This window comes from Sesamum indicum, linkage group LG1, assembly GCF_000512975.1.
Source record: "Sesamum indicum cultivar Zhongzhi No. 13 linkage group LG1, S_indicum_v1.0, whole genome shotgun sequence".
NCBI classification, from domain to species: domain Eukaryota; kingdom Viridiplantae; phylum Streptophyta; class Magnoliopsida; order Lamiales; family Pedaliaceae; genus Sesamum; species Sesamum indicum.
In genome coordinates, this window is record NC_026145.1 from 15,382,155 (window position 1) to 15,403,203 (window position 21,049).

The 21,049-nt window shown below is 35.2% G+C and overlaps 2 protein-coding genes across 4 annotated transcripts; one reads left to right on the forward strand and one right to left on the reverse strand.

The window, feature by feature from the left end:
- On the reverse strand, positions 3,377-7,567 carry LOC105168925 (zinc finger A20 and AN1 domain-containing stress-associated protein 8-like). 3 transcript variants are annotated; one of them, XM_011089139.2, is made up of 4 exons: positions 7,411-7,567; positions 7,178-7,229; positions 6,129-6,431; positions 3,377-4,322 (listed from the first exon to the last, which is right to left on the reverse strand). In XM_011089139.2, the coding sequence occupies exons 3-4, from the start codon at positions 6,297-6,299 to the stop codon at positions 3,801-3,803; spliced, it is 693 nt and encodes a 230-aa protein (XP_011087441.1). In that variant the 5' UTR covers positions 6,300-6,431; positions 7,178-7,229; positions 7,411-7,567; the 3' UTR covers positions 3,377-3,800. The 3 variants fall into 3 exon arrangements, with proteins under 3 accessions (XP_011087441.1, XP_020549782.1, XP_020549780.1); XM_020694123.1 differs by lacking the exon at positions 6,129-6,431 and having other exon boundaries at positions 7,411-7,563; XM_020694121.1 differs by lacking the exons at positions 6,129-6,431; positions 7,178-7,229; positions 7,411-7,567 and adding an exon at positions 6,806-7,112.
- LOC105168940 lies at positions 10,586-18,679 on the forward strand. Its single transcript, XM_011089159.2, has 9 exons — positions 10,586-11,070; positions 13,173-13,273; positions 13,365-13,902; positions 14,073-14,924; positions 15,050-15,104; positions 15,319-15,380; positions 15,485-15,591; positions 15,663-15,750; positions 17,952-18,679. Exons 1-9 carry the CDS (start codon positions 10,948-10,950, stop codon positions 18,267-18,269), a joined length of 2,244 nt encoding a protein of 747 aa, XP_011087461.1. The 5' UTR covers positions 10,586-10,947; the 3' UTR covers positions 18,270-18,679.

Consider the following 21,049-nt stretch of genomic DNA (forward strand, 5'->3'; position numbering starts at 1 on the left):
GTTTAAAATTATTAAAAATTAACTAAAGGAGATATAAAATTTAAAATTATTTATTTATTATATGGTTTTTTAAAATAATTAAATAAGCATAAAAAATGATTGTGTATAGTATAATAATATTAAAGAGAAAACAAGGAGTAAAGGGTAAGCAATAAGTGTGGTGAAGATAGAGGAGGGGCAAAAGAGGGAATTGAGGGAGATGGTGCCCCACAGGGGGGTAGTGTTTGATGATAAGGGTGAAAGAAGTAGCCGACCAAAGCAAATTCATGTCGCTTTCCCCCGTGCCCCCCGTCCACGTGTTCTCCACGCATTGGGTATGGCCGAAGCCTGTTCTGTCGTCTCTCCGCGTCCCACGCTCCCTCGCCGAGCGGCCACTGGGTCCCATCGGAGGGGGCAGGTACTACTGGCAAGATATATTTTTACACGTGTTGGTAAATAAGCTAGGGTTGTAAGTGGGTGACTCTGCCGCCACTTGTACTGGATTACAGCTCCCTGGTCCTCCAATGGGTCAACGCCTTATTTTTTTAGTTCATGTAGGCGCAGGAGTCCTGCTGTGGGTCCTACTTTTCTTGGTTTCTTTCTTTTTTTTCTTTTTCCTTTTATGTTTTTAAATACTTTTTAAGCACGAAAATTATTTGCCCAAAAAGAAATTTTAAAAGTAATTTTCTTTGTTGTTTCACATCAACTTAATTTCTCAATTAAATATTATTTTATTATTTTATTTTTTTATTTTTAATATATTTATAAATATAAAAAATTATTAATTGTATGCACACAAAAACAATGGACCTATGAAAAGAAAAAAAATAACAAAACGAGTTTGGATTGATTAGAACAGACTCGAAATTTACTTTTTTTTTTCTTTTAATCTTTAAAAATTTTGGTTCTTATCATTAAAACCTGCAACTTGCCCTACTCCAATTTTTATCCTTTAATCATTATTGTTTTAAATATAATTGTCAAAATTATTAAATATTTATTAAACTTCATATTTCAATTATTTGTCTTTGTTTGTACATAAAAAGTAGCATTAAGCACACTTTTAATTTTGCCAACACTAACAGTTCACCATTAATGAAATCCATTATTAATTATGTACATACAAATATCATACACACTAATTATAAAATCTAAAAAAAATAAAGTAATTATCAACATAAAAAGTCCGGGTCAAGTCCGTCACAAAATCCAAAACCCATTCTGAATCTGGATAAATTCATAAAATTGTGCCCCAAACTCGAAACGGGTCCAAGTCAAGTCCCCATTTACCCAAACCCATGCCATTCCCAAGCCTACCAACAACTACATATTATTGTTCGGGTCTTAATTATCCAACAATTTTGAATCATTGCTTTGTTGTAACTCACTTGGATCTTAGTTACTAACCGCGTAGTTCTTAAACTTTTTTTTTTTTTTTGACAAAGAATAATTGTAATTTAATTTTACATAGGATTTGTGTACTTTAGTTTAGTTTTAATTTAAATCTTGAAATTTTAAAGTTTCAATTGTATGCTTAAATCAAGTTTAATAGAATGAAAAATAATTATTTATTATCACAGTCATTTTGACCAATAAATGTTTAGAGTAGACGTGTCAGTAATTTGATTGGGTAGTTTCTTTTCACTCCAACAGTAATATATTATTTTTATTAATTAATTAATAGTTAAGAAAATGTGTCTTTAAATTTCTGTGGGTCCTCAACATGTTTTGTTTGGGCCGTCCACAATTATTGATTTGTGGGACTCACATGAATTTTAATAAAATTAATGATTGAGGTTGTCCGAAATAATTTATGTGGCAGCATCATATATTGTACATACATACAGCGACTACTAATTATAACGATCACTTTTTTTCTTTTTTTTTTTTTTTTTATTTGTTAATTATAACGATCACCTATTGTTTGATTGGTGGTGGTGCATATCGTGTTGCAATTTATGTTTATATATGCTTTTTATATAAGATGTATGTACATATATAGTGTAATAGAAAATGCAACATTAATTAATTTGCAGCATATGCATCTATCTTGTAAATGCTAACATTGATTTAAGCAAAATTAAATCAGATTGGTTTGATTTGGTTTTCATGCAAGAAGAGGGAAAAGATAGTCAATGAGCTAAAATGTAAGAAAAAAGTGATATGGAATTCATAATAAGGAATAATTTGATTCACGCTATATTTTACTGGTCATTATTGGCTTTATCATTTTTGTACTCATTTAATGTGAGACCCCCTCCGTAATCACATTCAATTACCCTAACAAACTCATATTTATCCCAATAAGATAACTCATCTTTTATCTATATTTATATAAACCTCAAATGAATAGGATATTACATTAAAAATTTTTGGTATAACATTGTTATATCTATTTAGCTAGAGGTCTCGACTTAATATGGCATTGTTGACCCACCTATACGATTAAAGCCGAGTTCTCACCCCCCCCTCTCTATATATATATATATATATATATATATATATTCACATATATAATTTTAATTAATAAAAATATATCATACATATATTCTTAATTTAATTTTATGTAATAGATATTATATAAATATATACTTTTAATCTAAATCGTTAATCAAAGAATTTAGACCATTGATCTTATTAACTAAATTTGAGCCTTAGATTTAGTCAGTTCCATCAACTATTAATAAAAATGAAAATGTAAGTTTATACCCAAAAAGAAAAAAAATAAAATATTTAAAAATTATGAGGGGCTTACTTTCTTAATTATGAAAATTCAGGAAAACAGTTTGTTATATTTTTTTTCATAAAAGATAATATGCTCATTTCATATAATACAAAAGGTAATTACGGTGCATGGAATTGAGTTGGGAGGTGGAGGAATTGATAATGCAACACCACCGATACAAGTACTCATGCTGATGAAAGGTTGCTACACCGCATGTGGCTTTCACATGTACTGTGGCATCATTACCATCCATCCATCCAACCTTTCATTTCATTACATTCCCAATACTCACTGGAGGGGACAAAGCTGTCATGGCGCTGGAGGCCACTCGCCTAAGCCCCACGCCTAATTTACTCATCTGTACTGCCTATGTAATTACCTGCGACTGCGTCCTAGTTGGGTTGCAAGTTGCATGCATACACCAACTTGTACTACCTAATACATTCAATACTTCCTGTCTTTCCTACTGAAACTCGGGTCTTAGAACGTGGGATGCAGATTTCCATGGGTTGTATTTGTACAAGGAGGAGCACGTCTCTCTCCTACATTTCATCTTGTTTACTCTTAGAATTTCTCCTCAAATATGAAGATGTATTTTATGTACATTTGTTGTTTGAATTTACTTTGTGTGTTTTTTATAGAAAATAAAAGAAGAAAGCCAGCAACAAATCGTGAAACCAATGCGTGATGCTCTCTAGCAAGAGTAAGATCTTTCGTACCGACTTTTGCGAACATCATCTGATCAGTTATATTACACAAGTAAACAAAAAAAGAAAATATCTTGCTGGGGCCAGGGTTCCACGTTTGATCTAGCATGATGAACTAAAAGATGTTATTGCTAAAGCCACTGAGAAATTTCAATACAAGTGACTACCTGAAACATACCATCTTACCATACCTATTGAGTCCTAAAACAAGCACTAGACAGAGCATAACATTATACTCTTGCATCAGAATAGAGTTCTGCATTATGGCCCAAAGATTGATTCCAGTACTCATAGCTTAAGGACACCCCAGAAGTTCAGTATGAGCTGATTCACCCGTTCTAGTAGATGAAGACATACATTTAGATTCAGGACAGCCAACTTTGCCCGTTCTATATCTTGTCAAGCTTTTCTGCCTTAACAATGGGGTTGGCCTTTGCTATAGCTTCCTGACCAGCAGACCGATAGTCGAAGGGGCATTCATGTTTGTCGGAATACCGATGGACAGCACAGAACATATTGCCGCACCGACAACCAAAACCTGTCAAACCAACGCGCTTCCTGCAGGTGGCGCACCTTTTTGGACCTTTAACTTCCTCATTTTTCTCATTTGCTGGATTTGAAGAGGATGATTCTGTTGGTACTGCCAGAATCTCTGACAAGGTTGTGTGTGCTTCAGTAATTACAGTAACATCTAAATCCTCGCCACCAGCATCGGGACCTCCATTAACAATATTCTGGATGGATGACGCAGCAAGCTTTGCCTGCTCTTGCTTCAAAACAAGGTCCTTGTAACACTTGGAGCACATATTCATAGTTGCTGCTGTCCCAAAGAACCCACAGTTGTTAACACAGAGGATTGGAGCTTGAGGAGCTTGGCACCCAGTCTCATTTTGTTCCATTTCAGATTTTTCCTGCAATAAAGAGTTGCATAAATCTGCCATTAGGCAATCCAACATTGCAGAAACATATCCCCCATGGCAACCACATTTTGCAATGGCACTCTAAAATCACTCCATAGGCAATATGGAACATATAAGGCCATAAAGTAACACAGTATACACCTCACTCCAACTAAGCGAGGACTTCCAAATTCTAGCATATATATTGCATCAACAGAGAAAACATGCAGAACAATTGTAAAAGTAAAACAAGATAAAAATTTGAAACCGTGACCAACATTGCACGGGTGAGTACAAAGGTCATAAACCATTTGATCAAGCCCCTAATGAGTCTCCAACTTCTTTGATCTACCTCATTGCTCCATTTTTGCTGTAACTTTAGTCCTGCCTGAAGCCAATTTTTCCATGCAACATATATTTACCAAATGGACAATAAATATAAAAGTTCTCTAAGAATGTATAGTAAGACAGCTCCAGAAAATCCATGAAATGCCAGCTCAATGACTCTAACAAGTGCAACAATATCTCCTAAAGTAACTACTACTAAACAGGAATTGCCAACAACTCCTCATTTTTATCCAAAAAGGGTGCACCAAGCTGCAACAGTACCCATATTACATGAGTATTCCTGTCACCCAACATCTTCTCAAGTCCTAGAACAGGTTTAAGAATTCTTAGGTATCCCTAATTGCTCCATTTTATGCTGCAACTTAACTCACCTACATACAGTTTTTCAGTAACATATATCCACAAGACAGAAATATAAAGTTGATCTTTAAGAATATGCAGGAAATGTAAGATAGCTCCAGCAAATTCCGCGTAATTTCAAGCCAGATAACTGTATCAACAGAAAATATCCGCTATAGCAGCCACTAAGCATGACCTGGCAGTACTCTTTCCATACCAATATGATAATGGCACATCAAGCCACCTCACACACTTGCCAACATCAAGATAGGACATCTCATTTTATGCAAAAGCTTATCCACCGCATTCAAATGACAAGCCGACATGGTAGTGCTATGTCATGAGAGGAAAATGCTGATTAAAATTGCTATGAGAAGAAATGGAAATGAACCTATTTAATAACACCATTTATCAATGAAAGATGGGACATTCTAAAAACATTTCTAGGACACGAACTACAACAATTTGAACTAGTAAATTAAAATTAGAAATGTGCTAAAAACTTTTTATACTTCTTCTCAACAGTCTTTTACAGATTTCAGCTTTCTCAAACCCTTTCCCTGCACCAGTGTATCCTTATCTCCCGCTTCTGTTTCTCTCTGAAGTAGCATACACTTGAAATCCAGCAGATTGTGCAAGCCTTCCCTATTTGGCATGTCTAAGATCCAAAAAAGGAGACATGGAGAACAAGGACATGGGGAAACTTATCTCAGGTAGCATATGGAGATGGGTTCTATAAGAAGAGTTTTACATGTCCCAACTCTCAAGGAGAAAAATGCAAAGAAACAAATGACATACAGAACCTCATACAATCAACAAAAGACCAAATGCACCTGTCAATTGATTCCATTACTGTCCCTGTTAAGAAATGACAAACATTTACTCAGCTAGTTAATTGCATCAATTTCTGCCTTGATGATAACTACTTAGCAAATACAGGTGCCCTAATATACAATTTACACTTGTTCTTTCAGGAAATAACATCAAAGAGCATAAGAATCAAGATAAGCCTAAAGAAACACATTTAAGAATAAATTATCCTTGTAAGCCAAAGCCACCAGCAACCGAAAGAGAACAAGATGAAGAAAAACGCCCAAAACAAACAAGTAACAAGCAAGACCGATAAGATACCAGCACATAGACATGACACATGGATATTTTGGATATGAAGTTCTCCACGTTACAGGACGATGAAGGGCCTTCTTGCACTAGGAGATGGATCTTCAGGGCCAAATACACCCCATCCCACCCACCGTCTCCATGTAACGTGCCTTCCATCAAACTCTCTTCCTCTACCTCCATTTAGCTCCTAATTCTATTCCTCTTATTTCACCATCATTCGATATCTCTTTTCCTTGTTTCTCACACTCCTCTTTATGGTCCAACTCCACTCCTCCAAATCACCTTCTACTCCAATTTCTCTTCACTCACCACCTAGCATTTGAAACACTTCTTAAATTTCATCAAGAGTGTAGATTTTTATATGCTGTTGAATTTTGGTAATTCGCAAAATGATAAATTTTTACATAAGTGAATAGTAAAGTATTCAATACACAGCAAAAACATGTCTCAATGACAGAAGAAAATTTCGAGCAAAATGTTATCTGCACACAATTTATACCAGGCAGTACATTCTCATGATTGTGCACCACAAATCAATGACTACCGCCTCTCTCTCAAGGCACCTCATCGTTCTTTTTAAACTAAAAACCACAATAAACACTGAATGAAATTTTCACCTTCATCAGAATATATTGAATACTAAAAGAGAAAAGGCCCTTACGACCAAGCACTTAATTTGGACTCACTGTTTTGCTCGCTTTACAGCCACCAGAACTTCGCATGCATTTACCGTCTAAATATCTAAGTGGCTGGGCCACTGTCAGCTTCTTTCAGCTGCCACATTAATCCTCAATCAAAAATTAATAAAATGTAACATCCCGCTACCTACAATATTGCACCCCAACACAACAAATTTTATCATCCAACATCTCAATCACCCGGAAGAAACTGAGCCACTAATTTAGGTTCTTGTCAAGACAAAATTCATCAGTCCGAATAATTAATCTTATGAAATCACCTCTAAACCATACCTCAGTACTAAATGAAAATGGACAATTAAGCAACAAGGACAGGGGAGAATACAATACATAAAACTAAAGTCCTTAAGTTCAACTTACCTGTTCGCGGAGGAGACAAAAAGATAATAAGCAGATTTCCGCTTCTAATCCTCTGTCAATCACCATGGAACAAAACGTTACAAAATTATAACTAATCAACACAGCCAGGTACTAATATTGACAAGCAATCAAACCATGATTAGAATCCATGTAAACAGAATACCCAAAAATACATAGACAACCACAAGCTATACGTATGGAGAGAGAAAAACTAGAGAGAGAGAGAGACTAACCCTAGAAGCGAACAGGAAATCCAGAGAGAGGAGAAGCAGAGTGAAACGTATTGAAACAGGTGAGCGGATTTACTGGAGTATATAAAGATGGCAGAAAATGAAATGAGCTGGTTATCATGTGGGTGCGGTGCACATAGTCTTGTGACACTTGGCGCGTGATCAGCGGTGTATGAAAATGATCAGAAGATTGTTTGGAATTCAAGCCAATTGCAAGTGGGGTTGCAGTAAATAGTGGTGGAAGGTGATTGTGGTGGAGCGGGGAAGGGGATTGCGTGATAGATTATTATTAACTTCAAAATAAAAAAATATTTTGAAGGGGTGCAATCACAGTGTACGTGGCATTACTTGGCTGATTCCCTTGTTTTTCCATTTTTTTAACCGACTTATAGGAACATTCCTGATTTTTTTTTTTTGGCAACTAATAATTCGCTATGTTTGGTTTTATTTTCTAACCATGTCTGAAATGGTCCAAAATATACTTTATATTTGTTATCATACAAAAATATTATATTTTTTATTTTTTAAAATTTGACGTAAATACACATAATATATACATGCATATATAAATATATATATAAAAAAGACATAATTCGATAATAAATAGTGATTTTGGTCTCTAAAAAAATAACATTAAACACGCAACGCTTACGTATATACATATATATAAAACTGACAGAATTTGATAATAAACGGTAATTTTTGTCTCCCAAAACACAATACCAAACATACAACACTTATTTTAATTTATTCTATAAAACAAATTCAAACATACACAATATTTATAACACATACTTATTTATTTTTATTTTCTCTCTCTATCTTCAAAAACACAATAAAACACTAAAAAAATGAATCCAAACATAACTGAGTTTCCATTTTTATTAAAATACTATTCTCTTACTTGTGTTAAAAAATTTGTTTTTAAGGTTATTAGTCTATGAAAAAGTGTAGACATACTATTTGTTATTTTACATTTTTTTAACAATATTTACAGTACAATCATCCTAGCGAGAGATTTTCCTAATTAAACTAAAATATAATCACAAATAAATTATTTGGATTAATATATCAAAATGAGTACAGCTTCTTATCCTTTAATTTTTGTCTTCAAAAATATATTCGATAAATTTAAATGGTGAATTAGAATACTTTTCGTATTTCATTTTTTTAGTATTCGGAATATACATACGGAATTTGCTGAAATACTGATGTTTAAATATTTATGTTTTTAAATTCATTCGAAACAAAATGAGTTTGATTTTAAGGTAAATTACAACGACATTCTTAGGGTTTGGCATGATTACGAATACCTTATCGTTGTTTGAAAAATTACAAATATTCTCCTGATGTTAGATGAAATTATGTAATTCTTGGATGGAAGTATGAATTTGTCCACTTTGACTTTATTGTATTTCTTTTATTTTTTTAAATTAAAAACTTATAAAAGATCGAACGAGATGGATGAAAAAAAGTTAAAAATTATAAAAAAATATCCACTTAGCCCGTAAAAAAAATAAAAAAATTTAAAAATAATAAAATTATAATTTTTAATCCACAATGACATTTTGGTCAGTTCACCATAGAAAGATGGACGAAAACCTAATGGATTTGGCTAAATTATTAGACGATCTTTAAAATTAGGAGGGTATTAGTAATTTTTCAAATAGTAAGAGGATATTCGTAATTATTTCAAATATAGAAAGAGCTCATTGTAATTTACACTTGACTTTTACTTAACTTATTCCAAATTTGCAAACCATACCACTGGCTTATTATGTGATCCGGGTCGAATTATTCGATCTCTTGAGATGATCTCACTACAGATGGACTAACTCTTCCGAACCAGAATTTTGGGTTCCCTGAGAATAAAACACGAACCGTGAGTTCGTCGGGCACGTCCCCGACAATGACCCTCCGACGCTCAAGTTAGGTTGATCGAGAGAAATGTATGCGATCCAAGTTAGGTTGATCGAGAGAAATGTATGCGATCTCAAAGTTCGAGCTCAATTAATGCATAACAGTTACCTTAATAACGGCATTTCGGGGTCTATTTATATAACACAGCTGGACACTGTTAACTGGGCCACGTGGCCTTATCCTGCTGGCTCACGTTCTGATTGAACGGTTGTCATTGTCCGGGTCTTCGGTCAGTCTGTGCGATCCGAGTCGGGTTATCTGCGACCCGCCCGCTACAAAACACGCGGATCCTAATCGCGAAATGACTATAATGCCCTTAATGAAGGGTATTTTGATCTTTTTACAGGAGTGATATGTGTATACCCATCATTATGAAATATGGGAAAAAGTTTTATTTTCCGCCATATGAATGTTAATTAAATAATTTGATTTTTAATCCTTGAAATAAATATTGGTTATTGCATATCATTAATTTTATACATGAAGCATTTTTTTACCAATAATAGTCCATCAAATGAAGCACGAGAGGCTTCTTCCTTAAACAAAATATGATAATTTGCTGGTTAAGGGTTTTGCTATTTACATTAACAAATTATTTTCCATGTTTAGATCAGGTTTCACGTATTTCTTTTTTAATTTAAATAAATTATAATGTTAATGATAAGAGTAGATATTCACCGTAGATGGATATTGATTAAAGAATTAACCATCAAGATCTTTTATCGCCTTTTTGTATTTCATATAAATAAATATTATTAATCATATTTTTTCTTTATATTGCACTATTATTATTCATATTTTCCATTTTTAAAACATTTTTTAAAATTAATTTTAAATATAACTTAAAAACGTGGTGAATCCCATACATGCAGTAGTGCGGTACTGTTGCATCCTTTAATTATCAAAGTAGGTTACATGTTCTAATGTTGGACGCATGTATATACTTAATATTGCGATCATCATTTTAATGAAATAATAATATGTTGATGCTGTTATTAATTTTTAGTCAACTAAAAGAAAGAAATCATACATAATTATGTTGATGCTGAATGATTTTATGTTGCTTTCAAATTTTTAGGAGATTAATTAAATATTTGAAGAGCAAGATATATAGAATTTTACAAGAAATTAACACCTTTTATATAAAAATTTAAATTTTTATTATTATATGATATTTCCAACTTTACCCCGGCCCGACCCTCCAACAGGCCGCTATGACGTAGGGTTCCAACTTCCAAGTATTTATTTTCTCTCGGCACGCTGCTGCTCTTCCCATCCCTTTTCTCTCTCTCTCTCCCCACTATGAATCTTCCATCACAAAATTTCCCGGAGTTCTATATCTAATCAGATCGGATTAAATAAATATTCATACAAAATCTGTTGGACTTTAAGGATTTATTTATTCCTTAATCTTCACTATTTTTGAAAGTTTTCAGTTTACTATTTTAATTGCAAAGGCTAATTAATTTCGGTGGATTCCTGTTTTCCTCGTTCTTGTGGATGCTGCGAAAATAGATGGGAATTGCGATTGTGCATTGAAGTAAATTGGTGAAAGATTTATCGTCGGAGTTGTGGTTAGGGTTTTAGGGACAAGCTTTTAGGGGTTTTCAGGCTGCTGCAATGGATGGAGATGATCGGACATTTAGGGTTAATTTCACAAGTGAAGGTGTTGGAAGGCTTCGCGAACGAGTCAAGGAGAAGCTCAAGGAGTTTATGGGTGACTATACTGATGACACTCTCGTGGTATGAAATCGAAATTTCATGCGGTTTATTTGATATTTTCTAAGCCAACTATTATGTCTGATTAACGAAAAAAAGTTTGTGTTATTTTGGGGAATCAAAGCAAATACTAATCTCATGAGTAATTTTTTGTTTCCGTGGCATATAAGTGAAATTGTGGAGCATTGCTCTGTTCTGGGAATCACTCTGTTGCAGCTGCTGTTCTTAGTTAAAACCAGTGCAAGATGTGCGATGAACTCAATTCTGGATTGCTCCTCTGGGCTGCGTGTATTAATTTTTGAATGAATTGTTAACATGGTGGGGAGAATAGTTTAGGAGAATAAATGTGGTATGCTTTCACTGGCGCTGGTGAAATTCATTAGGTATACGCATCAAACTGGTGTAGATGGAGACTTGAATTGCGAAATAAGGCTACCAGAAAGCAGACTGTATTCTACTGATATCAGATTGTATTTTACATATATCAGACTGTATTGTGCAGAGATACTAAGTTTTTCTTTTGTTCACCTCTGCATCCTATGCCAATCAAATATACCCGTAGAAATCCATCTGTTTTTTAGATTGCCCCATGCTCAAATATACTTCTAAGTGTCTTCCGGGGGACACCGGAATGGTTGAGAACCTAACATTTCAAAGTTGAGGTGTTGGGTTCAAAACCCACTAGGATCGTGTGCAAGTGGGTGCCTGCGTATGTTGGAAAAAAATTACTACTAAGCCTATCACGACTTATAACTTTCTTTTGCTTAATAGTTCTAGTGCATGTGCAGCTGTTTGATATTTGGAACTCACTGCAATGAGTTCTAAACGTCAAGGTTTTCTTTTGCTGCTCATGGATTGGAATGTTCAATAGGTGTTCATATTGTGAATTATATGACACCAGAATTCGAAGCTTGTCCAACTAAATCAGTTCTTAGACTTTGGTGGTGGAAATTTGGATTTGCCCCTGATGAATTTAGGAAATAGGCTGTTTGAACACTGCTACTTGTGTGAAACCACTGAGAATAAACAAGTGTTTTCTAGTTAAGTATTTTTATCCCATTAACTCCCATGACATAATACTTTTTGCTATACAACCCTTCCGTGAGATAGGGAAGAAAGACTATCCATAATTATATGAGTTGGCGTACAACAACCGAGGAGTCTTAGATTTCAAAGAAAGAATGTGGGCTCACAACTACTTTTGATTGCATCCATGCTGCTTATTTGCTAAATTTCCATTGTCATGTGACCTTGCACATGTTATTGTTTCCTTGATCTCTTCAATTAATTTGGCTTTGTATTGGTGAGTGCAATTTCATACTTTTTTAAGAATTTGTTAGGAAAATACACACACATACACACACATACACCCCATATTATGAAATGCATTTTTCTGTATTTTCCATTGTAACAAAGCCACTGCAAATGTGACGGACTTTTAGTAACTGCAGATATAAGCATCTTTGTTCTTATGCTCTACTTTTCCCTTTTTTTCCCCTTTGTTTGAGTATAAGCAACTTGTTAATGCTGGCTTGACCATTACTGTTTAGTTTTTCAGTTCTTTGTGGATGATATTTCTCCATTTTCCTGGTAGATGACACCAACTTACTTGGGATTTTTGTTTTTCTTCTGTTGAACTATAAGTTGATAAAGCTTTAAGTCATACTTCTTGATGGCATTTCCAAAAATTTAGTTTTCTTCTGATCTGTTTATCTCAATACCCTTTGATGGTTGCAAGAAATCAGAACGTGTTACAAGATTGTTTCCTGAGTTCCATATTTATATCTTGAACTTTGAAGGTTGGGTATTTTGGATCATGTCATCACAATATTTTACTTGGAGATTTTTTCTTTGAGGCCATTCTTTCTGATTTTTCCTCTGATGTTTAGGTCATTGTTTATATTACCCATCGTTTATATTACCCATCTAATTTTTCTATTGAGTTCATTTTCTTGCCTTGCTCTTAAAATATTTTTTATTCACCCAATAATCTTGTTGTTTTTCTTTCCATTATATTTTAGAGGTGTTTGAATCAATGAAAAATTTGCATGGTCCATTTCTTGCTGGACGTTTTTAGTTTTCATTTTGCTACTACTTATTGCTGATATCCTTTAATGTGTCCCTAGGAGTATGTGATAGTTCTGCTAAAAAATGGTAGGCGTAAGGATGAAGCGAAGAGTGAGTTGAATGTATTTCTGGGAGATGACAGCGACTCATTTGTTAATTGGTAAGGTTGCTTTATAGTTGGAGCTATCCAAATTATGTGTAGTTAGTGAATTTGTTGTCAGTCTCTTTAATTATGTTACTTTTCTGCCTAGGCTGTGGGACCACCTGGGTTCTAATCTAAATTCATATGTGCAACAACGGGAACTTCATCCAGATGGAGCCCCCAAAACAAGATCCTCGACGGGGGAGCAGGATGGGAGAACTGAGTTCCATCAGATTGAATCTGATGCTGAGAAAGGGAAAAATACATCTGGAAAGCGTCGCAACAGGGAATGGAGAGGGCTAAAAGATGCGAATGAAAATGAGACCTCGCTTCATCACAGCTTTATGGATGACAACGTAAATGCCCAGGATGAACCTCGGGAGCAGGATGTGAGAAATGAGTTGCATCAGATTGAATCTGATGCTGAGAAAGGGAAAAAGGCATCTGGAAAGCGTCGCAATCGGGAATGGAAAGGGCTGAAGGATGTGAATGAAAATGAGACCACGCTTCATTACAGCTTTTTGGATGACACTGTAAATGCCCAGGATGAACATCATCAGAGAGTTGGTCGTACTAAACGATCTCTTTCTCCTCGGCCGACAATTGAGAAGAAAAGAAGGCGACATGGGGAGCGACAACCAAAGAAGGTGCTATTGCCCTCCAGTTTTTTTTGCATCGTTACTTTTGCAATTTATTTAATTATGTTGCAGATGAACCTCATCATGCTGAAAGCCATTGTTCTCCACTGTATTCCTTGGTAGATTTGAAGAGTTTGTGCTGCATTTTTTCTTCTCATTTCTTTATTAATTTCTGACAGAGGGAAGTTTCTCAAACAACTGTGAGCGCACCACGAAGACTGCTTCAATTTGCTGTTCGAGATGCTGTTGCTACTTCTAGGCCATCCAATTCAACAATGGAGCCTTCATCCAAGCGCCTACGCTCTGTGGTTTCTACTTCAACAGAGGATGCTGTTCTCGAAGAACGCCCTCAGAGACGTGTGGTACCGGAAATGCGCACTGCAATGTCGGCGGCTATTAGAGCTGTGGAAGAAGCGGTCAAAGATGTGAGAAAAGTTAGATCCTCCCGCAATGTGTTTGATAGGCTTGGTCATGCTACTAATGTTTCAAACAGTACCAATCATCTAGAAGAACATAGAGGTCTTGCTGAAGACGGAGTAGTTGAAGATTTCAGTGATGAAAGAGTGGATATTGATTTAGCTTATCAGCGACAAAATGGTGACAGTATGCGGCAAGCAGAAAACTCATCTTTTCATGATGACGCCATTGTGTCTTCTGATTTGGGATATGATGGTGAAGGTTATGATGCTGATATAATGGTTCAAAGAGCCATGGATATACATCTGCCAGGCACATCTGGTGTAGAGTGGGTAGAGGACCCCCTAATTCAGTATAGGGCGACAGATGGAGCTGATGAAAGAATGCGCAGACCACGTAAAGATTTGCATCAAGCTCCAGCTGTGCCTGGTACATTTCTTAAAAATACTTCATCAGTCGGTCCAAGTGACCGAAAACCTCAATATCAGGAGGTGACAGAGGTACTCGAGATGGAGAATCACAAAAAGTTGCAAGATAATGATATGGTGGCTGCTAAATCCCAGGTGTGGTTGATGAAGGAGAACAGCAATCCCAGAGTAACTTTTAACGGAAATGTAAGACATCAATGTGAAAGCATTTGTGCTTATGTTTCAGTGAGGCTTAGATTTGTGCTGGGCATATATTTGTATAATTATTACACATCTGTTCACCTGTTTCTTACTTGCTTTGTTTGTCATAGGCAAAATCTGACACTGGTCCTCAACATGAATCTCAGAAGACTCAGACATCAACTGGTAACATTATTTTTCTTTGTATGAAAACGGATCCGCGATATCATATCTATATTCTTCTGTCTATTTGTATTATTAGGTTAATTTTATGCTATTTGTTTTATTTTTCTTCTGGTATTTCTTGTTCATGTTTTAGATGCGGTTGCCTGAAAATTTTTGCATCTTAAAAGTACACTACTTCTTTGGATCCTTGGATCTAAACACTTATCTGTTGCAGGTTTGTATCCAACTGGTCCACCTACAGAAGATGCTGATTCAAGGACTATCTTTGTTAGCAATGTAACTACCTATATCTTGAGCCTAACCTTCTCTGCGATGGATTAGACTATGTCTCTTTTGTTCTTTTTCCTTTCTTCTTTACTGAAATACTTTTCTTGTATTAGGTTCATTTTGCTGCCACTAAGGATAGCCTTTCACGACACTTCAACAAGTTTGGAGAAGTCCTAAAAGTGATAATTTTAACTGATCCGGCTACCGGACAACCAAAGGGGTAAGGCCTTTCGGATACATATATTCTCTTTCCATTTTGTGATATTATTCTGAAATAAATTGCTTGTTCAGGTCTGCGTATATAGAATTTATGAGAAAAGAAGCAGCCGAGCAGGCTTTATCTTTGGATGGCACCTCTTTTATGTCTCGCATTGTCAAGGTATGTGATTGAATAATGTTAAGATAATGGTACAGTAAATAATGATATACCTCTGTGTTGTCGATTGCATATGAAGGTATATATGGTTATTTATTTGATTCTTTCAGTTATCACCCTAATTGATTGAATCTGCCGCACATATTTATTTGATTGTTATTTGTGTGTATATTTTGGTCTTTGCATTTACCACTTTTATTGCTTCTTTTTACTTCTTGGTGGGGATGAGGAATGGGGATATGTGTCATATTTTAAATATACCTTGATGTATATATATGCATACATTCCCCATGTTAAATCCTGCTTTCCTACAAACAAATCAAAAATGAAAAGGAACTTTCTGTGACTGAACCATTTATTGCCTCAGCTCATGTTTAGATAGTGCATTTCTTGTGAGGAATAGTATACTTCATCTGTACGAAGCTAGGCAGCTTCAACTTCTGATTTCTGGAATCACCTGTTGATTTTATGGGTCACCAATGATTGATAGAGAAAAGTAAGGATTATTTGTGTGTAAATGATATAATTTAGGATTGCTGCAGAGTTGCTCTGGTAGTGGTCAGCCTAGCAGTAGATGAGATGTGCCTTGTGGTAGAAGAAATTCTATCTATTGGGGTCGGTTAATATATATAAATCGTGTTAAATTCATTATGCTCATATATAATTATGAATTATTATGGATAAGTATGTGTAGTTAAAATGCATAAATTCTGATTTGACCATTAAACAGGCTATTAGTAATTCATCAACCAATAGGAAAGGACGTATATGTTCTTTTATAGTGATCCATAACTACTATTTATAATTAAGGCTATAACTTGATTATCATTAATTGTTCATACCTCACACAATTGTGAAACACAATCAAGGAAGTTTGATTATTGTTTCTAAAAGACTTAATTCAGCAAAATGACGTAATGGCAAGCAAATGTTCTTATAATATTTGGACAATAATCTATCTGATCCCTGGCATGGTGTTAATTAGAATATTCATGTAAAAAAAAGTGAACTACATCAAATTATTTAAACTTAAACTCTATTGTTAGTTATATCGAGATCATATGAAGATATAAGTTGTGCTGTAGAATGACCAACTGTGACTTATAGAATCGCATTGTCTGTTTAAAGTTGCATTTGTTCTCCAAGGTTGTGCCGTTTTAGTAGTTACATTCCAAAGTATATGGCTGAATCGAGAAACTGACTGTGATATTCTAAGGTGGTGCTGGTTGTTGTGTTGTTTCTTTTTTAATAAATGTCAAGGGCGTTAATTAAAATCTCTTTGTAAATACAGTTTTTGTATTGTGGGAAAAAAAAAAGGGGTTGGTTTTTGGGTCTTGTGCGCTAGTGGCTCTTGATACCTATCAGGGGAAGACAGAAAACCACTTTATATCCTTTTCATCAAGTACTATGTTGGTTTTCTCTAAATGTGGACCTACTTGAGTAAAGTGTTTTGTGTACGTGTCATCCTATCCTCTTGGACCTCTTTTGTAAATTTTTCTTGATGTGTTCCCATTATATGGTGTTTCCTTTTGTATTTGGGGTCCATTGAATCAATACCCAGCATGATTCTGTAGTATTGGTATAGAACTAACTCCCTTTCAAGAGAATGAGGCTCCGCATGGGTGGGCCTGGTGAGGTGGTAGTGAATGTAAAATTAGTTAAACAAGCTTAAAGAAATCATACATGCTCCCAAAACATGCCTGAAAGAAAAAATGATAAAGAAACTTGAGACATATTAGTAAAAGGAAAGATACCCAAAAGAGGAAGGATATGGAAAAATGGAATCTGGACTATGCAGTTCAATTGGATACAACTACAGAACTCAACTGGAAAACCAGAACATAGGGTGACTTAATTTACTGGTTGTATTGGTTGTAAAAGCATTATCTGACAGCGCACATGTAGATCAATAATCTACCATAAAGGTTTCGCCAGAGCATTCTGCAATTAGAGAAGTCTATTGAATCAGAAATCCGTTTTATTGGATTTTCAAGGAAATTGTATATCAAGATTTATCTATTATAGTGCTTTTACTGTATATGGGTTGATGGCATTGATGCTAGTAAATGTAAAATGGTAGAAAAAGTTATATTTGATTTCGTGGACCCGAAGGCATGATGTTGCTTTTGTATGGTAATGTTCCTTTTCTGGTTTTAAGAATTGTGTAGTCTGAACTAGACCTCTTGGCCATATTTATAATGCAGATTGTAAGGAAGAGCTCTGCTCAACTTGAAGCTGCATCTGCTGTGGCTTGGCCACGTATTGCTCGAGCATCGCCATTTCCCGTTCCCAGGTTCGGCAGAAGTCCTTTTGCTAGAGGTGTCCCCAGTTCATACAGGGCGCGCATGCCAATTAAGCCTGGTGCAAGAAGTTTCCAGTGGAAGCGGGAGGCTCAGCCTACTGAGGCTTTAGGTCAGGTCTCCAGCAGTATTGTTCCACCGCCCCCTAGCCGTAGTCTCACATATGTTCGACCCGAACCTAAAACAGAAGCCAAGACAAATGAAAGTTCTAGCACTCTGTAGCTTGTCAAATTTATTTCCATTCATGGGTGCAGGGCAATTTTGAACAAGAGGGGGTTTCATTACACCACGATAAGCTTCACACCCACATTATCCAGTATTATTTTGTTTGGATGGGTGCATCAGCCAAGCTTGGAAAGCGTGATTGAATGATGATGATGATCTTCCTTTTACTTTAGTAGAGGTTAGATTGGGTGGGTAAGGGGGATGAAGGGTAACATCCAGCATAATTAATTAGCTCTCTGTAGCATGCCCAAAAAAGAAAATGCTACATTGTTCGTTTTGCTTTCTTGTGAATATGAGACAAAATGAGCTGTAGACGGCGTCCTTTAAGTATTTATGTTTGTTGCTGATATAAAAATTTGAAAGGAAAAGTTAAAAAAATGAGTGGAAGTGACATGCTTTGCCTTGCATGGAATTGCTGTATTGTCAGTAAATCTGTTAATTTGCAGGATACGTTGTTTCCTCCCTGAGCAAAGCAAGTTCTTGTGTGAGAGACTGGCTTTTACCTGGTAAGAGGGTGTGGTGTAAAATAGGAAGCCGAGGACTTTGAGCATGAAATATTATTATTTGAAGTTAAGGGAAATGTATGTTTCGTGTCTTGGCGTTGGACATCCAAGCTATAATTGTACACGATAGTTCTGATCATGCTCGCTTGTGGAATGGATGCACACTTTTTGAACTGTGTTACTGCATTTGAAATGAGAAAAAAAGACGTACCTCAGAGTGTTGTGCCCATGAACTTTCAGGGTGTTGACATAATGCTTAGCGTCTCACTATTATTGGCTGAAACTAGTATTCTTGTTGAGTGTCCTCTGTATTTGAGTAGTGTGGCTTCCATCTATAGCGGTGGATAGCAATTCTGGGAATTTGGAAGCTCGTTTTCAGTCAACATGCCTCTTGGACCTGCTCATTGCACTTGGGCCATTACTCACATAGGTGCTCAATTATTCTTAAGTTTCTGATTTAAATATTTGCAGTAAAAAAAAAATACTACTGTAGATAGAAACCGTGGAGTATTTTGGGTACTTTTACGATATTTATTTAGTATTAGTCTCTTTACTGTTTAAAAGAAACAAGAGTTTTATTTTAAAGTATTAGAATACACATAAAGGTAAGTGAGAATTTAAATAAGCTAGTTCGCTCTTAGGATATGACGTGTTTGGGCATTTTATTTAAATGTGTCCAAAGGTCCGCAAAAAGTAATTCAATCACATACGGGCTTTCTATTTGATTATAGCATTCATATAGTTTGAGCTCTTAGAATATGTCGTTCTTGGCCTTTTCAAAGGTATAGTGAACTGAGATTTCCCTATTAGTTCAGATAATGCCAGGGCAAGTAGATCATTTAGAGACTGCGAATTTGCTCTTTTTCCTATTTAAAGATAAAACCTGCTGTTCTATGTTTTACCTCGAGAATGATTTTTGTGATTTTAGCTACTTTATGGTTTACTTTAATTTCCAAAAAAATGAAGCAACTCTCATGTGATATTGTAAACGAGTATGCACGTACTCAACAATATCAGTATCATTTAAAGGTATGTAAAGAGCAAAATACATAACGTATCTATCTATACACGTCTGTTACAATTGATGGCTCTAAAGTTTGTATTTGGTTTTTCGATTATGTGCATGCCAAAATAACATTATCTCATTAAAAATTGTGCGGGAATTTAAAGATTGAAGTAGGAGATTCAAACACTCAATTGTTTCGCATTGACCGCTAAAAAAATGTGATTTTTGACACTATCTAGAACCACATGATAACCTAATGTATCTATCACTTCCTCTCCACCATTTTTCTAACCAAAGGCGAACCTTTGTCCTTATCTAGTTATTCTTCACCAATTTTTTTCATATTTTAGAATTCAAAAAAGGGTGAAACCATTGCATTTTTTCTTTGTATACTTCAAATAAAAAAATGTACATGCCACATTCCCAACATTCTAATTTAAAAATAATGGGATTATGAATTCTGAGGCCAGTTTAAAATGTGAAGAGTAGTTCGGAGTTGATGCCTAAAGGGTGTTTTCTTTTTCTCCGTAATTCTTTTCTAGTAAATTGAATTAAGGGATCTCATATTCCGGTGTAGTGTGGACGCGTCTTTAAAAAATTTTAACGTTGAAGTCTCGCGTAAACGGCTCAAATGAAGGAGGTTCTAAGTTAATCAATCAATGATAATTCTTGATTTACGTTTCTTGCACTTCTCATTTTTTTAATTTTACCATAAGCACCGTTTAATTTTATTGTTGTTGTAATTAACAATATCGAACGCCCCAAAACTCCAAGGGTAGAGCACTTGGAATCATGGTATTATTATGTTCGACTTTTAATTTACGTAAATTTATTTACCGCTTCCAATTGCGCATTTTCGGGTCGATTCACTCGCATTTTCATTGCTTTCATATTGGAGCTGTAGGAGATGTGATTGGTATCAGCAACAATGATGTAACATATCTCTATGCATTCTAAGGAATTATACAATTTACATTGCGGCAACTCGGAATTATACAATTTACATTGCGGCAACTCAGTCCATTTTCGATTTCTCTCCTTAGGAGTATATCTGCACCCTTTAATTGAATGTATTGAAGAGCTTCGTAATCTGAGAACTCTAGGTTTTGGTTTTAAATAGCAAAATTACGAGTGTTGTTTATGAGACTATTTGAAAAACAAATTAGAGAGGAAAAGAATAATGAAACTTTTGATACAAGTTGAGAACTAAGAAGCATTGCTCTGATTAATGAAGCCGAGTCCTCTATAAGAAGTCTTTCATGCATCAT